Source organism: Rhinatrema bivittatum, chromosome 8 (assembly GCF_901001135.1).
Source record: "Rhinatrema bivittatum chromosome 8, aRhiBiv1.1, whole genome shotgun sequence".
Lineage (NCBI taxonomy): Eukaryota > Metazoa > Chordata > Amphibia > Gymnophiona > Rhinatrematidae > Rhinatrema > Rhinatrema bivittatum.
The window spans coordinates 261,060,227-261,088,038 of record NC_042622.1 but is presented as its reverse complement, the minus strand read 5'-3'; the positions used below and the strand labels follow the sequence as shown (position 1 = coordinate 261,088,038).

General features: G+C 45.8%; 1 protein-coding gene across 4 annotated transcripts in view; it reads left to right on the top strand.

The window, feature by feature from the left end:
- Positions 1-27,812, top strand: part of DNAJC4 (DnaJ heat shock protein family (Hsp40) member C4) — a 301,306-nt gene that overhangs the window by 31,603 nt on the left and 241,891 nt on the right. For 3 of the 4 annotated variants that reach the window (XM_029614759.1, XM_029614757.1, XM_029614758.1), the window contains exons 2-3: positions 8,506-8,642; positions 14,885-14,978. In XM_029614759.1, the coding sequence (XP_029470619.1) occupies positions 8,548-8,642; positions 14,885-14,978 (189 nt within the window). In that variant the 5' untranslated portion in view covers positions 8,506-8,547. Of the gene's footprint in view, positions 1-8,505; positions 8,643-14,884; positions 14,979-27,812 lie in introns of those variants that run through there. The other variant, XM_029614760.1, reaches the window with a different exon arrangement.

Genomic DNA, 27,812 nt, shown 5'->3' with positions numbered 1-27,812 from the left:
AATGATAAGGGGAATGGAACAACTCCCCTATGAGGAAAGACTAAAGAGGTTAGGACTTTTCAGCTTGGAGAAGAGACGACTGAGGGGGGATATGATAGAGGTGTTTAAAATCATGAGAGGTCTAGAACGGGTAGATGTGAATCGGTTATTTACTCTTTCGGATAGTAGAAAGACTAGGGGGCACTCCATGAAGTTAGCATGGGGCACATTTAAAACTAATCGGAGAAAGTTCTTTTTTACTCAACGCACAATTAAACTCTGGAATTTGTTGCCAGCGAATGTGGTTAGTGCAGTTAGTATAGCTGTGTTTAAAAAAGGATTGGATAAGTTCTTGGAGGAGAAGTCCATTACCTGCTATTAAGTTCACTTAGAGAATAGCCACTGCCATTAGCAATGGTTACATGGAATGGACTTAGTTTTTGGGTACTTGCCAGGTTCTTATGGCCTGGATTGGCCACTGTTGGAAACAGGATGCTGGGCTTGATGGACCCTTGGTCTCACCCATTATGGCATTTTCTTATGTTCTTATGTTCCGAGTTACTTCAACGAGCGTACTTACCCCGATATTGAATTTTACAAAAACAAAAAATCCAAAAAAATTGGTGGAAAATAAAGGACTGGGGCCAATGATTAAAAATGACCTGAGGTGGCAAAACCTTTAAGCAAAATATGCTGGTATGCCTGCAGGTGTTATGATGGCTCTTTAGACAACAACAATAGCACCTTTAAGAAAAAAATTTTTAAGAATACTATTACACAACGTCTTGATAGTGGTAATTGAAGTCTCCCATTATTACTGCACTACCAATTTGGTTAGCTTCCCTAATTTCTCTTAGCATTTCACTGTCCATCTCACCATCTTGACCAGGTGGACGGTAGTATACCCCTATCACTGTAGTCTTCCCTGATACACAAGGGATTTCTACCCATAAAGATTCAATTTTGTATTTAGTCTCATGCAGGATGTTTATCCTGTTGGACTCTATGCCATCCCGGACATAAAGCGCCACACCTCCTCCCGACTGCTCCTCTCTGTCATTGCGATATAATTTGTACCCCGGTATAGCACTGTCCCATTGGTTATCCTCTTTCCACCATGTCTCTGAGATGCCAATTAAGTCTATGTCATCATTTACTGCTATACATTCTAATTCTCCCATTTTACTTCTTAGACTTCTGGCATTAGCATACAAACATTTCAAAGTTTGTTTTTTGTTTATATTTTCATTTTGCTTTTTAATTGATAGGGATAAGTTAGAATTTTTTAGCTCAGGTGAGTTTTTAGTTACAGGCACTTGGACTACTTTTCTAATTATTGGAACCTCACTGTCGGGATGCCCTAATTCTAATGCATCATTAGTATCCTTTAAAGATACATCTCTCCGAACCATGCGCTGCCGGAAGTTCGTATTCAGAAGTTGATGACACAGGTGCGTCTCTTGGTGAATACTATATGCCTGACAATGTGGTCCTGCCTACAGGGACTTGGTTTGATGGCTGCAACCCTGCAAGTGGTACCGTAGGTGAGGACGAATGAGTCCTCTTCAGCATTCCCTGCTGTCTCGTTGGAACCCGCAGTCTCGGGACTATTCGATTTAGCTTCACCTGCTGATGGAAGTCTACTCTCACCTCCAGTAGTGGTTGCAAGTGGATCATCTGAGAGAGGGAGTTTCCCTGACATCACTGGACTGGTTGGTACTCATGACAGATGTGAGCCTCCAGGATTGGAGAGCTCACCATCAGGAACTAACAGCACAAGAGCGCTGGACTACAGAAGAGTCTCTCTGGAACATCAATTGGCTGGAAGCCCAGGCGGTCTGGTTGGCATGCTTACAGTTCAGTGGCAGGTTGAAGGGTCGAGCGGGCTGCGTAATGTTGGACCACGCAATGAAGGTGGCTTACATCAATTGGCAGGGAGGAACCAAGAGCCAGCAAGTGTCGCAGGAAATAATCCAACTTATCGAATGGGTGGAAGTGCATCTTCAGGAGATCTTGGCCTTGCACATTGCATGAAAAGACAATGTAAGAGCAGTCTTTCTCAGCAGGGAAAGTCTGGACCCAGAGAATGGGTATTGTCAGATGAGGCAATCCAGCTGATAGTGGAATAAAATAATAGTGGAGTGTTTTACCATCTACCTGGCCCGAATGAGTTGCTAAAAGAAATTAGGGAAACTAACAAAATCATTAGCACAGTAATAATGGGTGATTTCAATTACCCCAGTATTGACTGGGTGAATGTTACATCAGGACATTCTAGAAAAGTAAAGTCCTAGATGAAATAAATGACTGCTTTATGGAGCAGCTGGTACAAGAACCAACAAGAGGGGAAACTATTTTAGACCAAGTCCTTTGTGCAGAGCTTTCCAAACTTTTCATGTTGGTGACACACTTTTTAGACAAACATAATTTCACGACACAGTAATTCAGTCTATTAGCAAACCAGAGGTTAAAGGTTAAACAAACAAAACATATTTTGACAATTTATGTATGTTTCCTTAAATATATACATAAATAAAATGTTTCACGACACAACTTATCTCATGAAAACCTTTCATTTATATTAAAATATATAATATTCCAAGATTAATGTTGTTATAATTTATGAGTAACAATAATAAACAAATTGTCTGTCCCCCACACACTCATCTCTCTCCTCCCCCAAGCACATGGCTGTCCCCCACACACATCTCTCTGCCCCCCCAACACATGTCTGGCCCTCACACTCATGTACCTCTTCTTTTTGATTGTTGTCAGTTAAGTGCTTCACTCCCTTCAGGGTTCAAGCCTGCCATGGTGCATAACACCTTCCATGATCACCAGACACTGTTGCTTGCAGTCAGTACTCCTCGTGGCCAGGCCTCATCGGTAGCAGCAGCCAATGACAGGGACAGCTGGGCTCAAGTCCCACCCACCAAGCCCAAAAAAACACGATTGACAGCAAAAATCGCCCAATAATAAGCAACCCATGAACTTAAAAAAAAAAAAAGTGAATTGCTAGAAAAAAAAAGCCCAAACTCGTGTCTGAGTTGACGGCACGGCATCACATGCTGTCGCATGTGCATGACGCTGGAGGGGAGTGGCTATGTGGACTGGGCTTGTGTGACACACTTGCACACTGCAGGCGACACACTAACGTGTTGCAGCACACAGTTTGGAAAGCTCTGCCTTAGTGGAATGCAGAATTTGGTGCAGGAGGTAACAGTGTTGGAGACACTTGGCAATAGTGGTCACAATATTATCAAATCTGTCTTAATAACTGGAGGGAGCACAAAAAAGAAATCTAATGAGACAGAATTCAACTTTCAAAAAGGTGACCATGATAAAATGAGGAAAACGATTAGATAAAAACTGAAAGGCTCAACTGCAAAGGTTAAGAGTTTAACTCAGGTATGGGTGTTGTTTAAAAATACCATCTTGGAAGCCCAGAACAGATGTATTCCACACATTAGAAAAAGTGGAAAGAAGGCTAAACGACTACTGGCATAGTTGAATGGTGAAGTGAGAGATGCTATAATGTCTAAAAACATCTTTCAAGAAATGGAAAAGAGATCTGAATGAAGAAAACAGGAAACAGTATAAGTACTGGTAAGTCAGATGTAAAGCATTGATAAGGAAGGTAAAGAGAGAATTTGAAAAGAAGCTTTCCTTGGAAGCAAAAACTCATAATAAAAACTTTTTCAGGTACATTCAAAGTAAAAAGCCTGCGAGGGAGTCAGTTGGACCATTAGATGATCAAGGGATAAAAGGGGCACTTAGAGATGACAAAGTCATAGCAGAGAGACTAAATCAATCTGTTTGTTATTCACTGAGGAAAAATTAAGAGAGATCCAGCTAATTCTACCCATAGAGGACACTCTAGAGAAAACATTAAACCTAGCCAACATGTACCTAAGCATTATAAAACAACTACTGACACAAATGGAACTTGTAATTAATATTGATAATAACAGAATTTCTACACTTAGAAAGAAAAAATTCTGAAATCAGTCAAACCTCAATAATACTCAAAGACAACCAAAGAATTGAACTAGTGGGGAAAGTACGTAACCTGGGGATAATAATAGACCCTGAAATCAATCTGAAACAACACATATCACTAAAAGTAAAGGAAGGTTATGCAAAACTCATGGTACTCAGGAAACTTAAACCACTACTAACTCAAAATGACTTCCGAACAATACTACAGGCACTAATTTTCTCCAGCACAGATTACTGCAATGCCCTTATGTTAGGACTACCTAATACAACACTAAGACCACTGCAAATACTTCAGAACACAGCAGCTAGAATACTAACCGGAAAAAGAAGGAGGGACCATATAACTGAAACCCTAGCAGAGTTACACTGGCTACCAATTGAACACAGAATTAAATACAAAACCCTATGTATCATTCACAAACTAATTTATGGTGAGAAATCAGATTGGTTAATCACAGCATTACAGGTACACACTCCACACAGGAACCTCCGATCAGCAAATAAAGCACTCCCAACCATTCCATCAGTTAAAACAGCAAGACTGACCCAAGTGAGAGAGAGAGCCCTATCACTAGCAGGACCCATAATCTGGAACACAATGCCTCCAGAGATCAGACTGCAAAGTGATCTCAAGACATTTAAGAAAAGTTTAAAAACATGGCTTTTTAAACAAGCATTTTACAAAGAAACAGGAGAATAGAGAGAAATTATTCGGGAAAAGACAGAAAGGCACCGACACACAGTCCTTAGGACTGTACAGTAGATTAGTCTATGAACTCTACACCACAATAAAGCATAACTATAATACTATGTGTGATAAAACTACCGGTGTAAGTACCTTGGTACAATTGGTCATGAACTACTTCGCTAAATGACTATGTCTAATGATATATTGTAACCGAACCTTTGACGGCACCTGTTAGAATGTACTATAGTACACTTTTACCTACATTAAATATGTGCCTACATGTAAACTGTTGTGATGGTATTTAACTTAGCAACGGTATAGAAAAGTTTTTAAATAAATAAATATCCATGTCAGAAATGAGCTTCAGAGGTGAATATTCAGAGGAACTGAAACAAATCTCAGTGAATCTGGAAGATGTACTAGGGCAAACTGACAAACTAGAGTAGCAAATCACCTGGACCAGATGGTATACATCCCAGAGTGCTGAAAGAACCGAGAATTGAAATTGCGGACCTGCTATTGGAAATTTGTAAACTTATTAATAACATCATCTATGGTACCTGAAGACTGGATGGTTGCCAATGTAATACCAATTTTTAAAAAGGGATCAAGGAGTGATCCAGGAAATTACGGACCAGTGAGTATAACATCTGTGCCAGGCAAAATGGTAGAAACTATCATAAAAGAACAAAATTGCTAAACATAGAGATAATCATAGTTTAATGGGACAAAGCCAAGATAGATTTAGCCAAGGGGAAGTCTTGACTCACAAATTTGCTACATTTTATGAGGGTGAAAATGAACATGTGGATAAAGGTGAGCCAGTTGATACAGTGTATCTGGATTTCCAGAAAGCATTTGATAAAGTCCCTCATGAGAGACTTCTAGGTAAATTAAAAAGTCATGGGATAGGGGGCAGCGTCCTATTGTGGATTGCCAACTGGTTAAGATAAAAACAAAACAAGAGAGTAGGGCTAAATGGTAAATTTTCCCAATGGAAAAAGGTGAATAATGGCGTGCCCTAGGGATTTGTTCTGGGACCACTGCTTTTTAATATATTTATAAACAACCTGGAAATAGTGAGATGATCAAATCTGCTGACACAAAATTATTCAAAGTTGTTAAATCCCAAGAGGATTGTGAGAAATTGCAAGAGGACATTGCAAAACTGGGAGACTGGGCATGAAAATGGCAAATGAAATGTAATGTAGACAAGTGCAAAGTGATGCATTTAGGGAAAGAGTAACCTAAATTATAGCTACACAATGCAAGGCTCCATATTAGAAGTCATCATTCAGGAAAAGGTTTTAGGCATCATTGTTGAAAATTCTTTGAAATGTTCTGCTCAGTGTACAGCAGCAGCCAAGAAAGCAAATTCAATGCTAGGGCTTATTAGGAAAGGAATGGAGAATAAAACAGAGAATATCATAATGCCTTTGTATTGCTCCATGGTGCAACCTCATCTTGAGTATTGTGTGCAGTTCTGTCATCACATTTCAAGAAAGATATAGCAGAATTATAAAAGTACAGAGAAGGTTGACCAAGATGATAAAGGGGATGGAACAATTCCCCTATGAAGAAAGGCAAAAGAAATTAGGACTCTTCAGCTTGGTAAAGAGACTGCTGAGGGGGAGATATGATAGAGGTCGATAAAATTGAGTGGAATGGAATGAGTAAACATTAATCAGTTGTTTACTCTTTCAAAAAGTACAAAGACCAGGGGAGACACAATGATGTTACTAGGTAATGCATTTAAAACTAATAAGAGGAAATATTTTTTTACCCAACGCATAATTAAGCTTTGGAATTTGTTGCTAGAGGATGTGCTGAAAGAGTTCCTGGAGGAAAAGTCCATTCACCATTATTAAGGTAGAGTTGCAGAAATCCACTGCTTATTCTTGGGATAAGCAGCTTGGAATCTACCCCTTGTAATCCAGCCAGGTACTTATTAGAAACAGGATACTGGGCTTGATGGCCTCTTAGTCTGACCCAGTATGGCAAGTTTTATGTTCTTATGTAAGGGCATAATTTTATTTTCACCATTGTTCAATCAGAGTCATATACACCTCCCCTCACATGATAACCCAGTCATCCTTCTGCATCCACTCTTTGGTAACCTCAGCACAAGCAACATTCACATCCCATCAACTTTTTTACCCCCCTCTTCACCCTCTCCCTTTCCTTCCCTCCCTCCAACATCCCTACCCCCCTCCCAACCACTCACACCATGTCCTCATTTGGTATGCACCCCCTTTCTTGAAGAATGACCCCCAGCAGCTCTGCAACTTTATCCCAACCTCCAGCTTAAGCCCCAGCTAGAATTCAAAAGCAAATACTGTATTTTTGTTTCAGCCCCCCCCCCGGACCCTACTAGTCATATTCAGCCAAGATCCACCTACTCCTGGCCATAAGGGCATGTCAAAACCATAGGAATTTCAAACAATGTTCCATTGCCCAACTCTGTCCTTGTTTTCATCACACATTTGCCCTTTCAGGTGATTAGGGATTTCCCGGTTGTCTCTGCAGCCTTATGCCAGCAGCTGGTACTCTTTGCTATTTAGGTTGGTCGTCCTTCCTTTTTGGCGCAGATGCGTTGGAATACTGAGCCTCTCCCAGACACACTACCACTCCTGTATCACGCAGAAACGATGTGGCGGCTGCCACCGTCTTCACCTTGGCTGCTATACTCTGGATTGAAAAGTAGAGCCTGAAGGAAAAAGTCAGCAATATTTAATTTCCACATGTTTTAAGACCGTGATTATGTCTTTAAATTCTTGTCTCTTCCATATAGTGATTGGTGAAATGTCTTGAAAAACTTTCCCCGCTTTATCCTTCCAGACAATCTGCCCCATTTTGAGGGCTTGTTGAACCACTTTCTCTTATTGTAAAATTATGGATGCAAGCCACAATGTAGCGGGGCAAGTTGCCACGCTGTGTGCCTAGAGCTCTGTATGCTCTGTTCAACTCTATAAAAATCACACCTTCAGCAATTTCATCCGATCCTAATATCACTAAGCAAATGCTATTAACTATCTGGAAACAGTCTGCATACTCAGCTGATTCTTGAACTCCCTGTTCTCAAGATCCAGGACCTGTTCTCAAGATCCTCTAATTTCGCTTCCTGATCCATCGCCATTTTTGAAAAACCTGCACAATCCTCGCAGCTCCTACTTAAGTGCACAGCCTGCTTTTTCAGATGGGTCTCTGTTTTCTCTACCCAACTGCCCAAATCGGCAACATCACCTCTGAGCTCCGCTATCATAGCACCAAATTCTGCCTTGATCCCAGCCATATCCTGCCTGATCTCCATAAACTACTGCTTAAATTCAGCCTAGGAGGGAACGCGATAATCTTCCCCTTCTAGTGTGGCTCCGCCGGGATCATGGCCTACCTTGGACACCACACTATCGTCTTCCTTTTCCCCCTCGATGCCAGCTGCTTTCACATCTCTATATGTAATGGAGAAGTGCTTTAAATCATGCTGATTTTTTTCTGTGCCATTGCTAGGCTGATCACCACACTCCTCCTTGTATCACCGCCTTTGCTGAGGGACCAAAACGCTCTGATTACAAAAGATTGCAGACCTTGGGCTGAAGCTCTGGATTTAAGCCACCATCTCCCCGGATAACGTCACTTCCTTTCCCGTCTTCGACATATTTTATCCCATAACAAGGGAAGATAGCTTTTCTTTTAGACTTTATTCCTGAATTTGCAGCTGGTTTTGTTTCATGTGACATGCCCTTTTTGCATGAGTGTGTTTTCACTTTTTCTGCCTGGAAGCTTTGAGATTGGGTTCCCCAAAATACTGAAATGTTACTTTCTTGTCATTTATGTCCTAGATATGATCTCTCTGTCCGGATGCTAACGCTGGCTACACAGGAATGTCCTTGGGCATCCACTATCTACTGGCATCCAGACTTTGCCTAAACTGCAGGAATGGGGCAAGAAGGACAGTCTCCACCACTGTTTCCAACTGGTAAATTTGTAAAACTTACTGCTTTGCTGCAGAAGAGGCTAGTTCTTGACATGCTGTAGAGCTGCTTACTTTGAAAATCCTAATGTGTGGCCACAGTTTACAGTTCTGCACAGTTTCGTTTTCAGTTTTAGAGATTTATACAGAACAAAATTACATTTCCTAGCGTGTAGCCAGATGGACTCAGAACCAATGGGTATTGTGCTCTCCTGATAGCAGATGGGAGACTGAGTCAGATTTCAAAGCTGACGTCAGCCTACATATACCCGTGCAGCGTGCTTAGCTCTTCAGTATTTCTCCATCTCCATAGCAGATGTGGACACTATCCCAAACAAGAATAGTGTAACATTTACAGCAAGAAAGAAGAAAGAAAATTTACCTTAAGAAGAGAGTCCTGCTTCTCCTGCGGTGAAACCTAACGGTCCCTCACTCAGTTGAGACTTTCCTGAGGTGAATTTCGATATCCATCAGAGGTGAGCCTTGGTCCGACGGCCGATCCGGCGTGGACTTAGCCCCCAGGACGGCTGAAAGGCAGCGGGTGCAGATTCGAGCGTGGCGGTGAAGGTATTTCCTTCTCCCCCTGCAGCTGGAGACTGTCTGGCACGCCTCCAGTAAGTGCCGAGCCCAGGTAAGGTAGAAATCTTTACTTCTAAGTCTACCGGCCTCCAAGGCTCGAATAGCTGTACCGTCCTTCCTCCGACGAGGCTTTAAAATCGGGTTGAGCAGCCCTGATTCGGTGCAAGGGTCCACACACGTGGAGACCCTCCTGGGGGGGGGGGGGTCGCCATCTTATTTTCGGGATAGTCGGTGCCATTTTCCCCCCTCGACCCACAGTATGCGCGGGGCAGGCTGGAGGCCCGAAGCGCCTAATTTAAACGCTTATCTACGGGGTGAGCACACAGCGGCGTGCACAACTAGCCCACACGAACAACTGTGCGCATAACTGTGCCACGCACACAATCTCCATTGCCCGTATGCACAACTTGCGCGCACTTCGTGCGCATAACTTATACACACCCAAAGCACACAGCTAAGCGCATCTGCGTGCATAACCCCACGCCACAGACAAGTTTTGAAGACCTACACGTGCGCAAACAATGGCACCGCCATCCAAGAAAGCCAAGGGACCTTTTCTTTGCCCAGCCTGCCACTTAAGAGCCACGCAGCCTGAATTGGAATCCCTCCTGTACCAACAGTGTGAACAGAACCAGGGAGAACCAAATCAAGACCCTCTACAGCCAGGAGAGAGAACCAGAACCACTGATGATGGCACCCCGGACCTAAGTATTTTCAACTCTGTGCCCCTCAGGAAAATTCCTCCGGGGAGACCACTACAATCTCCCCTGGGATCAACATGGACCCAGGAACCTTCTCCTGGGTGGAATTTTTTAAAGGGCTGCAAACCTTTGTCCAGGCACAATCAGCCCCTACTATCCACCTAACTCAAACCCTGCCGGGTTCCTCGAGATATGCCTCTCCTAACCAAGAGCGTCCCTGATGAGGATCCAGACACCACAGAAGAGGAAACTGACTCCCTGGAACAAGGAGAAATTCCCCCAGGGAAGGAGTTATATACCAGACCCTGCTCTGATTCTTCCACAAGGACGAATTACCAGCCCTCGTGTCCCAGTCTATGAAAACACTGGGACTTCCAGGCACGGAGCCCACAGCAAAACCAAAGAAGAATCCCATGCTGGTGTACCTCTGTAAGGCTTCATGCTATTTCGCTATGTTGGAGCCCATGAAGGAACTGATTGACCTGGAATGGAATGCTCCAGAGGCCACTTTCAAAGGGGGGCGGGCATTAGAAGCCCTATACCCGCTGGAACCCACAGCTAAGGAACTTCTACATTTTTCCAAAGTGGATGCTATGATCTGTGCAGTCTCAAAACGCACTATGATTCCAGTAGAGGGGAGAGCGGCTCTGAAGGATGCCCAGGATAGAAGGCTGGAAGCCATCCTTAAGCAGTCCTTTGATGTATCAGCAATGACGCTACAAATTGCTTCCTGCTGCTGTTTGATCCTCGCCGGAGACGCAACCACGCCTGGAGAGGTGTTGGAGCCTGCGGTCACCTTCCTCACCGATGCTACTGCAGACCTCGTATGCACCTCATCCAAGGGTGTTGCCGCCGCAGTGGCGGCAAGAAGACAATTATAGCTCCGGAATTGGTCAGCTGACGCGACTTCCAAAGCGAACCTCACAAAAATGTCTTTTAAAGGATCCCTCCTGTTCGGGAACGAACTAGATAAATTAGCCAACAAATGAAATGAATCTCCAGTACCCCGATTACCTGAGGTCAGGAAGTCAGCACTCCTCCCCCAGAAGAACCAAGGGTAGAGGATCACAGCGCTTTAAACCTTACAAGAATACACCATCCCAAGCAACTCGTCCTTCAGGAAGGTTTCAGTCCTTTCGGAACAGGCACATTAAGAGAGGAACAAGCTCAGGGGCAGGCCCCGGCCGTACCCCACAATGAGAAGACGCAGATCCATCCAGAGGAAGAAGACATAGGGATCAGACTTACTCTCTTCTACCAAAGATGGGTCGAGATAACTTTGGACAAGTGGGTCCTAACTATCATTCGAGAGGGGTAATTTCTGGAATTCAAAAGCATTCCCCCAGACAAATTTATGACATTGCCATGCCACTCCCACTCCAAGAGACTGGCAGTGGAAACCACACTAGCAAGGCTACTCAGCCTGAAGGCAATAGCCCCAGTGCCCATGCTTCAACAAAATACTAGCCACTATTCCATCTATTTTATCGTTCCCAAGAAAGAAGAAACATTCCGGCCTGTCCTGGACCTAAGGCTGACAACCATTACCTGAAGGTTCCACATTTCCGCAAGGAAACCCTATGCTCCGTTATAATGGCGGTAGAACCAGGAGAATTCTTCACCTCCCTGGACCTATCCGAAGCCTACCTTCACATCCTGGTCCATCAGAACCACCAGCGCGTCATCTGCTTTGCGAAACTGGGCCATCATTATCAATTCAGAGTGCTAGCCTTCGGACTAGCTACCGCCCCCAGAACCTTCACCAAAATAATGGTGGTAGTGGCGACAGCACTGAGGAAAGAAGGAGTCCTGGTACATCCTTACTTGGATGACTTGCTGATCAGGGCAAAGTCTCCGGAGGAGAGTCGCCATGTGACCACCAGAGTCAAGAATCTACTACAAGAACTTGGGTGGGTCATGAACACAGCCAAGAGCTGTCTACAGCCCTCCCAGTCACTAGAATACCTGGGAGAATGGTTCAGTACCAAACAGAACAAGGTCTACCTTCCCCCTCCATGGAGAAGGAAGCTGATGGGTCAATACAAAAACTGTTGACCCCAGCCCGCCCCAAGGTATGGGACTACCTTCAAGTCCTCGGCCTCATGACATCAACTCTGGAAGTTGTTCCGTGGGCAAGGGCCTATATGCGGCCGCTACAACGTTCCCTACTGTCACAATGGAACCCAGTGTCCCAGAACTACTCAATTTGCCTCCTACTACCGACAGAGGTTCGGGAGCAGCTTCAATGGTGGCTACAAGAAGAACACCTAAGCAGAGGCATAAACCTACCCGCACCAAAGTGGATCTTGCTCACCACGGACGCAAGCCTGCGAGGGTGGGGAGCCCACTGTCAGGAACTGATGGCCCAGGGACAATGGAACAAGGAAGAGGCAGGATGGAACATAAACCGCCTGGAAGCTCGAGCGGTCAGACTAGCCTGCCTACAATTCAGCCACAGAATTTGAGGCGAATCCGTCAGATTCATGTCGGACAACACGACAGTTGCCCTCATCAACCGCCAGGGAGCAACCAAGAGCCAGCAGGTGTCTCTGGAAATAGACCCCCTCATGAAGTGGGCGGAAACAAATCTACAAGTGATTTCGGCCTCCCAAATCACGGGAAAAGACTACATCTTTGCGGACTACCTCAGCAGAGAAAGCCTAGACCCGGGGGAATGGTCACTGGCAGACACAGCCTTCCAGTTGATAGTAAACCAATGGGGTCTCCCAGCCATGGACCTACTAGCAACTTGTCGCAATGCTGGGGTACCCAGATTCTTCAGTCGCAGACAAGAACCACAATCTCAGGGAATCGACGCTCTTGTTAAGAACTGGCCAGAGGAAAGCCTCCTGTATGCTTTCCCACCCTGGCCAATACTGGGCAGGGTCATCCACAAGATAGAGCACCACAGGGGACTAGTCCTACTAGTCGCCCCGGATTGGCCAAGAAAACCATGTTTCGCAGACATGCGAAGACTATCAGCAGGGAATCCTCTGCGTCTACCGCCATACAGGGACCTTCTTCAGCAGGGACCGATCTCCCACGAAGACCCAGCTCAATTCTCTCTTACGGTATGGCCCTTGAGAGGACTAGCCTAAAGAAGCGCGGCTACTCAAAAGCCGTGATTGACACCCTGCTTCGGGCATGCAAGTTCTCCACATCTCTGTCTTACATACGGATCTGGAGAGTATTCGAAGCTTGGTGTGAAGATCGCGGTCTCTCCCTGAGGACAGCCAAGATCCCTATGATCCTAGAATTCCTATAGGATGGCATGCAGAAGGGGTTGTCCCTCAACTCCCTCAAGGTCCAAGTCGCAGCACTGGCCTGTTTCAGATCCGAAGGGGACAGTATCAGACTATCAACTCATCCTGAGGTGTCTCATTTCCTGAAAGGAGTCAAACAACGCCGACCACCACTAAAGTGGCCAGTGCCTCTATGGAACCTCAACCTAGTACTAGACTTCCTAGCAAGGGAGTCCTTCAGACCAACAAGCTCCCTGTCTCTACGTCTCTTGACATTGAAGACAGCGTTCTTGATCACAATATGCTCAGCTCGGCACATCTCCAAATTTCAAGCATTATCCTGTCGGGAACCGTTCCTCAGGTTCACCTCGGGCACCATACAGCTGCATACGGTACCATACTTCCTTCTGAAAGTGGTTTCCCAGTTCCATATGAACCAGACCATATCCTTACTATCACCAGATGAGCACAGGGATTCGGAAAACTCACGCCTCCTTCGTCACCTGAATGTCGGCAGAATCCTAGTACGATACCTGAAGAGATCGGAATCCTTACACAAAACTGACCACCTGTTCGTTTTTCCCAGCGGGAAGAAACAAGGGGAAGCAGCATCCCGGCCACCGAAGCCCGCTGGATCAAAGAAGTAATTAATGCGTCCTACATAGAGGTAGGAAAACCATTACCTCTGCAGGTCAAGGCGCATTCTACAAGGGCCCAGGCAGTCTCCTGGGCTGAAACCAAGCTGCTTTCGCCAGCCGAGATCTGTCGGGCGGCAACATGGTCCTCCCTACACACCTTCTCCAGGTTCTACAGCCTGGATGTTCAGGCCAGGGAGGATATAGTCTTCGCAAAGGCCATGGGCAGCCTCCCACCCTAAAGGGGAGTAGCTTTTGTATATCCCATTGGTCCTGAGTTCATCTGGCTACACGCTAGGAAATGGAGAAATTACTTACCTGATAATTTTGTTTTCCTTAGTGTAGACAGATGGACTCAGCATCCCGCCCGAAGCTGCTCCAGAAATAGAGAACCTTGGATATCAAATCTCGAGACTGAACAAGTATGGGTAAGCCACGGCCTACCTCTAATCCAAGACACCCATAGTTGCCCAGGTGTCTGCGTTTATTGTTTCAATGCACTGGTGGTCTCTAGTTTCAAAAGTTTTTTATATATAGAATCAGTTGAACCAGTTCAAGGTTAATCAAGTGTAATCAAGTATTAAGCAACATATATCCACACTGGCGTTTCGAAGACAGTACTGAAGAAGTAAGCATGTGGCACAGGTATATGTAGGTTGACGTCAGCTTTGACATCTGACTCCGTCTCTCATCTGATATCAGGAGAGCACAATACCCATTGGTCCTGAGTCTATCTGTCTACACTAAGGAAAACTAAATTATCAGGTAAGTAATTTCTCCATTTGTCTTGTAGCTTTCCTGCTACCAGACTTCACTTGATGCCATTCTGTTCTTTATATGATGTCTCAACCATTTCCATGGCAACTGGTTGTGATGTCATGAGCCAGTACAGGTCATTGGTAGAGCTTGAATGCATGGATGAAAAAATATATATATGTATGTGATAAAGAGATTCCTCTCAGAATATGAAGTTCAGGAGGTTTGAGAATAATATATACTTGGTAGGTTTAAATCAGCGTCTCTTGTTTTGCTGAGTGCATTAATGAAACAATGAAAATGTTCCATTTGTATGCTCTTTATTGTTATGCTAGGTGCAGTACACAGAATTACTACAGCTTGCTGGGAGTGAGACAGGATGCCAGCTTGGAAGATATTAAACAAGCTTTCATCAGAAAGTCAAAGAAGGTAACTAAATGGCACATTCAGCTGAAAAAGAACAAGAGACAGGCTAGGAGTGGTTCAGGTGACTCTCATGGCCAATTTTGCAGGTATTGGAGAGGTATACAGATACTGCTACTGGCACCCACCAAGGTAGTACCTACAGGCATCTGAACTCAGCAAGGCTCCCCATCACTCATTTACATGTATCCCCAAGCTCCCATCTTGGGTAGGAATGAATTCTTTTGTCCCTGGCACAAGGGTTTATACGTACAGGAATCTTGCCCTTTCTGTTCTGCTGGGAGTGATCAAAAGATGCAAAAATGGGGTGATATGGGACAGCTTTGTCCACCATGACTTCACAGCTTGCATGTCCTGCTAAGACTCACGTGTACAATAGTGATCTGTTCAGATGCTGATATGCCATCTCCTTTTTCACTTTTCTGACCTGAAGAGGGCAGTGTATGGTAGAACATATACTCATTTCTCTGGTTTCTGAGCTAGGTTCTCACCCAGATTTCCTCAAGTTTTCTTGATTTCCATGCAAAACCCTCTGCGTTCTCTACCTGTCTGAAAACATTTTACAATAATTGTGTGTGTTTGTATATATGACTGTATAACTAGATAAAAGGGCCAGAACTGGATGGGGAGGGAGACATTCAGACACAGCATCCGGTGGAGGGGTATGTTTGTGTTTTGGGGGATGGCTCTGTGCTCCAGAACAAAGGGCTAAACAGCAATCACTCTGTGTACTGTTAATGAAGCTTTACAGCCAACTAGTCACCATCTAGTTCTAACAGTTGGTAACTGAGGAGACACTCATAGCCCGTTGGTAATCAGCACTACAGATAGCGCTGATGCTGGATTCTTAGTTGAAAGGACAATGAGGAACTTTACAGAGAAGGGATAACTATAATTTTCTCAATTATAATAGTCTTCTCAGCTTCATGGTTAGTGACTTGGGCTGCCACTGGTTTGTGATTGGTCTTTGCGCACAATTTATAGTACAGCTAGATATATGTAATTTTTCTTTTCTTTTTTTCCCCAAAACAAGAGTTCTTTATGCTACTTTTGTTAGCACTGCATAGATTGGCAGACTTTAACGCAGGGCTTCCCAAACCTGTCCTGGTGATTCTACAACCAGTTAGGGTTTCCAGGATATCCACAATTAATATGCATGATAAATTTGCATATACAGGGTTTCTAGTGTATGCAGATTTAACACGTCATATTATTTGTGGATGTCCTGGAAACCCGACTGGAATTGGAGCCCCTAGCACAGGTTTGGGAAGCCCTGCTTTAAGTTAACTTGCTGCTGCTTCAGGAAATCCAGCATTTGTTTCCTGTCTACCTTTTGCAGGGGCCCTAGCTCAGCTGGAGGTGGTTCAGGAATTCCAGCATTCTTCCGGTTTTAGGAAGCACATCTTTGTTTATCAAAGCCAAAAACGGACATATGTTTTAGGTGCAGCTTCTGCATGTAACCTTCTGTGTCCATGCACTTCTAGCCTGCCAGAGCCTCATCACTAAGTTCATGGTTTATATAACTGGCTAAATAAATATAATCGAAAAACCCCAAGAAATCCCAGTTAAATAGTCCAAAATATAACATAATTTCTATATCATCCATGTCAGACAGTCCAGGCAAGTGGGTTATATCCTCCTGGTACCAGATGGAGACAGAGAAAAAAAGCTTAAAGCTGACTTTGCTCCCCCTTTAAAGATCTGGTGCTGCCTTCAACTCTTCAGTATTTCCCTGTCCCGAGCAGAGGGTGCAGACATGTTGTCTGGTGCTGCAGCTAGGGTAGGCTGATTATGGGAAGGCTTTAGGCCCGGTTCCCTGATGGAGTATAGGCCGAGTCCTGGGATGCTCTGGGCAACGTCCTGTTCAACTGATTCTCCTGGGTCCCTAGTGCAGACCCTGGTCCTTATGGGAGAAGGCAGTGCTATATGGTGCACATAGAACATGGCCTGGTTAATGTGCCATTTTGGCAGGATTAGTAGCCATTTTACTGCCAGTTTGAGCCAAAAATAATAATTATATAGATAAGTCAAGCATGCCAGGCTCTTTACCTGTCTTCCCTCCGATAGCTGAATGAGAAGTTCCATGAGGGGAGGGGGGCTGCAGATTTACCCCTCAGGCACAGCAGAGTGTGCACAGCTGCAGTTTGCTATGGAGTTATTATTGCAGCATAACTTCCAAGCATGTTGGAGTTCCTCTGTTATGAATCCTCCTGTAGCTGTGCTACGGGAGGCTTCTCACCTCTTTCCTGGAGGCCGCTCCGAAGCCGGGGTCTCGCCTATGAACTATCCAGGATTTGCTCCAGGGCCTGGGAGGCCTTCGATGTCCATGGGGCCTGCCTGAGGCTTGCTTGGGTCTGCATGGACTTCCTGGTTTGGGCCACGCCCTTCTCCCTAGGGGCCGGCCCGCAGCACTTCTCCTCAGTTATAGGGCCAGCTAGGTGTGGCCCATCCAAACTCCTCCCAGGGAGTTGCCTGTCTTCAGCCCTATAAAAGGACTTCAACTTCCAGTCAGCTTTGCCTTCGCAATGAGCCAGTCGTCTGAGGAGCTCTTTCTTTCCCTTGGACTCCATGTTCCTGCTCTTGCTTGGTGTTCCAGTATTCCAAGGGATCCCTCTTCGTTTCGTCTCTGCTGTTCCTGATCCTGATCTCTGATGTTCCTGACGTCCTCCGTCTCTGCCCTCCTGATGTTCCAGAACGCCTGACGTCCTCGGTGGCTAGAGGTCCTTATGTACCTGATCTTCCTGGTGTCTGTTCCTGCAATGTTCCAGCTCTCCGAATCCTCCAGGTGGCCACCCCGAGGGTAAATCCATTCCGTCGGTTCCTGTTTCTGGTCACTGGGGCCCTTGCCAGTTGGATTCCTTTCCTGAGCCTGCCCCGCTCCTGCGTGATCCGTGACCAGCCTTCTTAGGCTGTGTAGGACGCGTAGAGGACAGGGTGGTCCATGACCAGCCCATTGGGTCCGTCCTGAGTAGTGGGCTATGTAGGGCGCCCTGAGGAACAGTGCCCATTTGTCTTCGTCTAAGTCTTCCAAGTCCTTTTTGTCTCGTCTGGATTTCCCAAGATCCGTAAAAATTATCCTTGCCTCGGACGTTACTGATGCACTGAGTCTCCATCTACTCTAGTTCCAGATGCCTTCCATGGGAGAGCTTCCACCCGCTCGCCCTTCCAGAGGTCTTTCGTTCCTGTTGTTGATGCCTTGTGTTCTTCTCCTGAGTCCTAAAGCCTTCGTCTCAGCCTTCAAGCTTCAGCCCTTGTCCACCCTCATCTCTTGACCGGCCTGCCGCCTGTGCTGCTCCCTGCAGCAGGTCTGAAAGGGCTGGGAGTAGTCGGAGGACCACTCAGAGACCAACCTTGCGTGGTTGGCCTCATTCAGGCATGCAGGTCGGCAGGGGCCTGGTAACCTCCAACCGTAGACGAGGTCCGTCTTACCGCAAGGGGCAAACATCTCTCCCCTAGCGTTCCCAGCCAGCAGAGCGCAACATCCTCTTCCTGCCCTCTCTGCTAGTGGAGTGATTGAGGGAACAGCCTATAGAACTAGCTCTCTTCCCCTCTTCAGAAAGAATACTTGCTAAAGGGGCTTTTAAGACAAGGTTAAGCTTGTGCGGCTGAAAATGACTACACCCTGTTAAAAAAAAATAAAAAATCCCAGGGTAGTTCTGCTTAGGCAGCACATTTGGATTCCTCCTTGATTGCGTCCCAGTCATTATTCATGTTCCCAAATGGAAGAGCCTCAGGTTGGCCTTGGCAATGTTAAGGGTTCTAGAGTACTCCTCTGGGTGGGGAGTCCTAGTTAATTGGAAGGATAAGAGAAGAAGGAGATAATTGTGCCTCCTCATAATGGAGGATAATGCCTCAATGGGGAGGCTGTTGCAGAGGTAGGGGCTGTGACTCTTAATTCTGGGATGTTACCCCCTTCAGTGCTTAGAGGATAAATGGGAGACAGTCTGTAAGGGAATTCCATGTTCCTGGGCGCTTTTAGGGTCTCCCCTCAAATGCTTCCCGCTACATCTGATTTTTGGAGATGAGATCTCCTCAGTATGGGACATCTGAGTTCAGCCTTAAGATGGCCAGAACTATGAGGGATCTATATTATCTTTCCAGGGAAGCGAAGGATAGGGCATTAGATCACTAGGGAGGGAATTGCTGTCATATTTTAAGACCAAAGTTGGGAGAGGAAAGAAAAATGTTCAAGAATCCCCATGATAGAAAGAGTGAGGCTCTGGTTAACCAGTCTTTTTTTTAGTCTCTCTCCCCAGGCTGCTACGTACAATGGGTTTGTGACTCATATCCTCCTGCTTTGTGTCCAGTATTCCTTAGTGGAGGCTATGGTGACCTTTCCCAAAGATAATGATGTGCAGCGGTGGGTATTCTTAAACCTTCCTACACAGAGACCAAAATCTTTCAGACAGATGCACAGAGTTTATGGCCATGCCTCTTAGGATCTCCCCCACAGAGTGGTGGCCATTGCAATCTTAGCCTTATTGTACAGTTTTATCCTCTCTAAGAGAATATCTTGTGGAGTGGTCCTGGAAGTTTAGGGACCAAAATTCAGAGGCCAGCTAGAGGTGCTTATTGGAAGCTCCTCCTCCTCTTGCCTCCTCCCAACCAAGACCGATCCTGGTTGGGGGCCATTTCAGATGCTATAAGCAATCTGCTCAGACCGCTGTCTCTATGCCTTGGGGAAATATTCCAGGATATGGCTGGGGACAGTCCCCTCCTTGTTATGGGATGCTGGAGTTTTTGGCATGCTCCCTCATGGAGTCTTCATCTAATTTATATTCCGCTTTTCTGTCTTCTGTACTGGGTGGTAAAACACCACTAGAGAGACTTTGTTGTCCATTTCAGTCCTCAGGGACAATAGTATTAGGCTGGTTTGGTCAGTCACAGGTTTTAGGGCTCCATCTCTCCCTCGAAAAGAGATCCTGGGCATAATACTGTTTATTTCAGGTCTCTTAGGAGAGGCGGTGAATTCTCCTTATTCTTGTGCTCCCAATGGAGAATGGCAGAACTTTTTCTTAGATGGTTCCTTGCATAGATACACAGGGTCATTCCCTCTTATTCCTTTCAGGAATTGCTACCAAATATTTCTCAGATGCATTATCCTGGATCCCTGACTGATACCTACAAGGCTTTCCCTTTGTGCTAGCCTGGAGTCCAGACACCTGTCAGTCAAGGAGTAGTAAAGGCCTCCCTATGCATGTTCCTCTTTTAGGCATTCAGGGCTGAGCAGAAAAGCCCAGGATTATGCGGGTATGGAAATCGTACACTGATGATTAACTGAAATAGTGGTTCCTCAGACTCCTCGGGGAGATTTTACTCAAACATATCTTCTGTATCCAAAAGGAAGAGGAGCTCCCCTCTTTTACAGGAACTTCTCGAGAAGAGACATAAAAGATCTCACAAGAGCAAGTTGTCGGTGCACCGCCCAAGGGGTCTGGACGCAGACATCTTGCTGGCCGCAGTATCTCCATCAAGTCACGGTCGCAAGGGACAGGGTCCCACCCCTGGCCAGGGGGAGCTTGCATCACAAGCCATGTCACAGATATCAGAAACACTGTCACAATTCTTCTCTTCCATCGAAGAGAAAAGGAGCCACCCATCGCGTCCTCCTTTGGCAGATCTCTCACCAGCTGGACGGTCCCTGTCTTCACCTCTGAGGGAACACAGCCTGGCACAAGAGCCTCTGAGCCCATGCCCTCAGTTTTCCCCGTAACCGGATATGGGTTCGGAGAACTCCCTTCCGTCCTTGCTGGTTTCGTCTACAAGGATCCCATCAGACCCACTGGAGAATCAGCCAGAACTGCCCTCATGTCCAGAGGACCTTTCCTACTACAATTTGTAGAGAAGGTGGGAATTCGCCTCAACATTGAGACCAAGAAAGTTGCAGATCTACGAGCGGAGGTATTGGGAATCCTGAAGATCTTCGCGGTCCTGGCTGATGACGAAGACCTGGGAGTCCCCTTTCTCTGGTCAGCCAACCTCCAGGAAAATCGACTTCAAGTTTAGAATGTGGCAATCGCCATAGTACGGCATGGTCCAGATTCTGCACGCCTCTGTAGTGGTTGAATCGGCCATGAAGCACTTGAAAAAGGCCTGCCTTCACTCAAATACCCATCCAGGGCAGGACTGCAAGTATTTGGACGACTTTGGAAAGAGGGCCTACCAAGTGAGTATGCTGAATGTGAAAATCCAACAGCATCAGTTAAGACAGCCTCAACACCAGGCATCGCGTGTGGGAAGCCAGGTAACATCAAGGGGCACCCTGCAGCGCTTCTCACCCCACAGTCATGGGAGGGGAAGTGAAGGAAACAGCTTGGTCTTCACCTGGAACTGGAAAGAAGCAGCGATGTAAGTGCTGCGATCATTAGACCCGCCCCACCATGACGTCACTAACATCGGACCGTTAAGACAGCCTCAACACCAGGCGTCGCGCGCCGAAGGGGCGCTCCCCTTTGTGCACCCCTTCGTGCAAATCTTTGTGTATATGTAAAAATTTTTTATTTATGTTTCCTTTGTTAACTAAGCTGTTTCATTGTATTCGACTAAGGAATCTTTTCCTGCTTTTTCTGTTTCATTGTAAACCGGCATGATTTGCATTTAATGCAAGAATGTCGGTATATAAAAGTTAAAAATAAATAAATAAATAAATATATCACTCAATAACTGTGTGAGTGCTTGCAGTCCTTAAAAGCCCACCTTGCCTCCACTTAGTCCAATACAGCTCTCCCACAGCCGTGCTTTGACCTGGAGGAAGGGTTGCAACTTCTGCTCTGCACAATTTATGAAGCCTTCAAGACTTCTGCCCATATATCAGCGGGGGCGATAGCAGCCTGAAGAATAGCCTGGGTACGAGCTAGTGCCATCCGGGAGGACATGCATGAAGAGCTAGCAGATCTCCTGTGTAAGGGCGATTAATTTAATTTGATCGGAGACAAAACTACAGGAGACAGTCTTCCAACTGAAAGAGCAGAATGAGGCGGACCTGTTGCTAGCATCACCAGCGGAGCAACAGCTCTTGCGCAGGAGATTTCTACCAGAGCTAAAGGAAGGGCTATTACCAGAGGCGCCCCTTCAGGGTGTACCTGCCTTACCGCCTGCCATCCTTCCTGCAAAGCAGACCGCAGTTGCAACAGCAGCCCAGGATTAGAGCATGGAACCAGCATCAACAGCGGCAATCGAAAAACAACCCCAAACTACAACAGTGTTTTTGAAGGTAACTAGGCCACGTCTAATGCCACTAGTGGGGATAAAGATATCGCTCTTCTACGATTCTTGGGCAGTGATTATCTCAGATTGTTGGGGGTTGAAGATCGTCACTGACCTTCAGAGCCAGCCCCATCTTTCTAGTACACTCCCCTTAGTCCCACATGCATGGCCATCTGCTTCAGGAGGAAGTAAACAGCCTTCTTCATCAACCAGTGGTTCAGCAGGTGCCTCAGCACCAACTAGACAAGGGATTCTACTCCCAATACTTCCTTATTTCCAAGAAATCTGGAGGGCTCCGCCCAATCCTGGACTTGCGGACTCTCAACAAATTTCTTCAGAATAAGAAGTTCAAAATGATGGTGAGACCGCACCTTGAATACTGAGTACAATTCTGGTCGCCGCATCTCAAAAAAGATATAGTTGCGATGGAGAAGGTACAGAGAAGGACGACCAGAATTATAAAGGGAATGGAACAGCTCCCCTATGAGGAAAGACTAAAGAGGTTAGGACTTTTCAGCTTGGAGAAGAGATGGCTGAGGGGGGATATGATAGAGATGTTTAAAATCATGAGAGGTCTAGAATGGGTTAATGTGAATCAGTTATTTACTCTTTCGGATAATAGAAAGACTAGGGGGCACTCCATGAAGTTAGCATGTGGCACATTTAAAACTAATCGGAGAAAGTTCTTTTTTACTCAATGCACAATTAAACTCTGGAATTTGTTGCCAGAGGATGTAGTTAGTGTAGTTGCCTTTAAAAAAGGATTGGATAAGTTCTTGGAGGAGAAGTCCATTACCTGCTATTAATTAAGTTGACTTAGAAATTAGCCACTGCTATTACTAGCAACAGTAGCATGGAATAGACTTAGTTTTTGGGTACTTGCCGGTTCTTATGGCCTGGATTGGCCACTTTTGTAAACAGGATGCTGGGCTTGATGGACCCTTGGTCTAACCCAGTATGGCATGTTCTTAATCTTAATTAATTGATGTCTCTCAAGTTGATCCTACTCTTTTTACAACCCAACAATTGGATGTGCTCGCTGGATTTCAAGTAAGTATACTCCCACATCCCGATGCACCACTCCTCTTAGCAAGATCTCTGTTTTCAAATCAATATGTGTCATTACCATTACAAAGTCCTCCCTTTTGTATTATCGCCTGCACCGAAGGTCTTCACAAAGTGTTTGGTGGTAGTGGTGGCCTATTTAAGAAGAAAGGTAATACAAGTCTTTTCTTACCTTAACAATTGGTTGCTGGTGGCACTGAAGCCCGCAACTCTACAGTTGCACCTGGAAACGATAATATTTTATCTGGAGGGGCTGGGGTTCATCACCAACTATGAGAAATCCAGCCTTCAACCCACGCAAACACTACAGTTCATTGGGGCCAAGATAAATACTGTTGTGGGGAGAGTGTTCTTATTACAGACAGAGCCCAAACCCTTCGCAACCTGGCCTCACAATTGAAAAATTGTGCATGCCCCTCGGCCCACCAGATCCTGACCCTCAATGGTCACATGGCAGCAGCGATATATGTAGTACCACACACTCGTCTGCACTTGCGCCTCATGCAGTGGAGTCTGAAGACGCAATGGACTCAAATCTCGCAGTCACTTTCCAAAAGAATACCGTCTGACCCAAGCTATGTGAGAAGATCTGATGTGGTTGCACCCTACAGTTCTCACCATAGGAGCACTGTACCATACCCCAACCCATCAATTGGTTCTCACCACAGATGCCTCAACCAAGGGTTGGGGAGCCCATCTGGAACACGTACAGATGTGTAAGGACTGTGGTTCATATGGGAACGTGCTCAATAGATAAACCTGTTGGAACTTGGAGCGATAAAGAATTCCCTCCACATGTTTGGAAACGTCCTGCAGGGAAAGGATGTCATGATCTACGTGGACAACCAGGTAGCCATGTTCTACATAAACAAAGAAGGTGGGTCCGGTTCCTGGATCTTGTGCAGGGAGGTGGTTCAGATCATGGAGTGGGCAGAAGAACGCTCTGTCTCTCTCTCTTCCAGGCATAGCAAACACGACGGCTGACAGACAAAGCAGGATTTTTCATCTGCATGAATGGGCTCTTCACCAAGATGTGGCAAACGAGCTTTTTGTGGCGTGGGGGTCTCCCTTGCATGGACCTCTTCATGCCAATTCACAACAGGAAGGTGCGGATGTTCTGCTCAGTCTACCCCAGCAAGGAGTGATTCACCCAGGATGCGTTCTTCATACTGTGGTCGAGGAGACTTTTTTACTCTTACCCACCGATTCCATTAATTTCTAGGACACTCCAGAAATGTATAGTGGATGTTGCAGACCTCATTCTGGTTGCTCCAGCTTGGCCCAGATAACTTTGGTATGCCTATCTAGTTCAATTCTCCATCGCCCCAACTATTCCCCTGAGCGACAGTGTGGATCTCCTGACTCGAGAATGGAACCCTCTTTCATCCCATGCACTCCTTGCTAAATCTCACTATTTGGAGATTGAAAGGAGATTATTAAACCAGTTGCATTTGCCAACGGAGGTCCAGGATGTCTTGGTGTCATCCAGAAAGACTTCTACTAGGAGGAATTATCAGAAAAAGTGGCACCGATACTTCGGAGTGAGGAAACTCAACCAAAGATGAGATTTGTAAGATGTTCTCTCAAACTAGCTTGATGTTACCCAGGTAGAGAGTCCATCAAGCTAGGTTGAGAGAACATTGTACAAATCTCATCTTTGGTTGAGTTTCCTCACTCTGAAGGACATCAAATCTTTACAAGAGTGCACTGTTCTTTTCGTACATCTCACGCTGAATGTCAAAGTGGTCCCTAACCCCTACACTAATACCTAAATCTCTGAGTAACTAGGTGGGCCTCCTATAGAGGTATAAATAGCTAACTACTATGAGGGCCTTTATAGCTAGTCTCTCTCTCTTCCCCCCCCCCCCCCCCCCCCCCACTGGTTGTAGGTAGGAATTACAACAATTATGGCTCTTACCGCAAAGTGCGAAAAAGTTATTGCACGCTGCGGTAATATCTATGTAAAGCGCTAAGATAGTGCACTTTGCGATAAATAAGCTATTACCATAAAACACGCCCCTTCTTCTATCGCATGCGATAGTTTGATTAATCTAGCCCTAAGTTTGTACCTGAGGCAATGGAGGGTAAAGTGAATTGCCCAAGGTCACAAGGAGCAGCAGTGGGATTTTTACTCTGATTCATAGCCCGCTGCTGTCACTGCTAGGCTACTCCTTCAGAGTAGGTTGAATTTTTGACCTTTATCGTATTGAAACAGACTTCTTTTGGCAACCTGGCTAATTGTTATCTTACTGCTGCTCTCAGCCCACCATGCTTGACGAGTGCATGTTCTTGCAGGCAGCACTCCAGATTGTTACCTCATACACTGCAAGCATTGAGAGCAGGAACTCAGAGAGGCAGTCATTAAGGCATTCTGAAATCTACAACCTCCACTGATGCCAGTCCTCGTACCGACACCAGAGCCATTGGTGTTTGTGCCACTGTTAAACAGACTTGATGCCTTGATCAGCGCCTTCCCGACACAACCTATGCCAGTGACACTGATGGAACCTCCGATGACTCCACTGACAATACCCATTCCGGGTTCATTGGAAGACGAGGATATGGATTCTAGTCCTATTCTACCGATTCCATCTACATTGGGACTTCCAAAACCCTACCGGCTGAGACTTCCTTCGATGCCGCTTCCCGGTCCGTCGGGGGACACCGGATGTCGATTCCCTTTGATGCCGTCGATGCTGTACGGATCATCATCGATGCCCAACTTACCTCTGTCGATGCCAAAGTATCCTCCTTTAAAGGCATCAAAAATTTCATCGATGCCAAAACGTCCTATTATACAGGATACTCTTCCTCCACCTGGGTCCCATTTAGAACCCCAGTATAATCCATGGGAAGATGTGGATACGGACACAGATACGGAAGATCTCATATCAGAGCCTTCTCCACAGGAGGAAAGAAGACAGTCTCCCCCAGAAGACCTATCTTTCGCAAATTTCATAAAAGAAATGTCTGAGACAATACCATTGGACCTGGTTACAGAAGAGGACACCAGACACAAAACACTGGAAGTTCTCCAATTCGTCGATGCCCTCAAAGAAGTCATGGCTATACTGGTCCATGAAGTGCTGTTAGATCTACAGCACCGTCTTTGGGAACATCCCTGTACAGTTCACCTGTTAATAGAAGAACAGATGCAACGTACCTTGTACAACACACACCAGGGTTCCAAAAACCACAGCTACCACATCAATCAGTGATGGTGAAATCTGTGCAGAAGAAAGCCAGGAAACAAAACCCTTATTCTTCTGCCCCCCAGGGAAAGAACAAAAATTTCTCAACGTACTAGGCCGCAAGATGTTCCAAGGCTCCTTGCTAGTGTAACATATAGCAGCCTATCAACTCTACATGACACAGTATCAGAGGAACCTGTGGAAACAGGTACAGGATATAACCGACAATCTTCCACAACAACAAAGAGAACCACTCAATGCCATTATCCAAAAAGGCCTTGAGTCAGGAAAAACGAGGTCCGAGCGGCATATGATTCCCTCGAAACTTCTGCACGCATGTCAGCTACGGGAATCAGTGCCAGAAGATGGGCTTAGTTAAAAGCTTCAGATCTCTGATCAGAAGTGCAAGATAAACTGGCAGATCTTCCATGCACCAGAGACAACCTCTTCGGTGATAAAATTCAAGATGCTGTCTCACAGTTAAAAGATCATCATGAGACACTACGCCAGCTTTCAAAGTTACCGTCTGAGCATCCATCCTCAGCTCGAAAGCCCATCAGAAGAGACACTAGGAAACCCTTCTACCGACCTCATCAATACTACCCCCCGCATCTAGCGTGCGACCTGCAAACCCACCTCAACGACAGACAAAACAAACTAAACAGGGCCGGCATCTGGATTTTGAAAGATTTCCAGAGAACAGCAGCCAATCCAAGACCAGACTTGCCTATAGGAGTTCGCCTCCATTATTTCATACAAAGCTGGCACCTTATAACCATGGATCAGTGGGTGTTAGCCATCATGAACCGAGGATACCATCTAAAATTTCTCACGACACTGCCGGAATCACCACCCACTCCATTGTGGTCACACAACGACCACACATCTCATCTAGAGTCAGAACTCTCCACCCTGCTGAATTCCAGAGCTGTCGAAACCGTTCCCCAGTCTCAACAAGGCAGAAGGTTCTACTCCCACTATTTCCTAATTCCAAAGAAAACAGGCGGCCTCTGTCCCATTCTAGACCTCCACAATTTCAACAAATTTCTTCAAAAAGAAAAATTCAGAATGGTCTCCCTCGGGACCATTCTTCCCTTATTGCAACAAGGAGATTGGCTCTGTTCTCTGGACCTGCAAGACGACTACGCTCACATCCCCATTTCTCCACAACATCGAAAATATCTACGATTCATAGAGGGGCAAAAGCATTTCCAATATAGAGTTCTACCATTTGGACTGGCTTCAGCACCTCGGGTGTTCACAAAATGCCTTGTAGTAGCTGCTGCACATCTAAGAAAAAACAGCATTCACATTTTTCCCTATCTGAACGATTGGCTCATCAGGAGTCAATGCAAGCAGGGAGTTCTTGCTGCCCTAA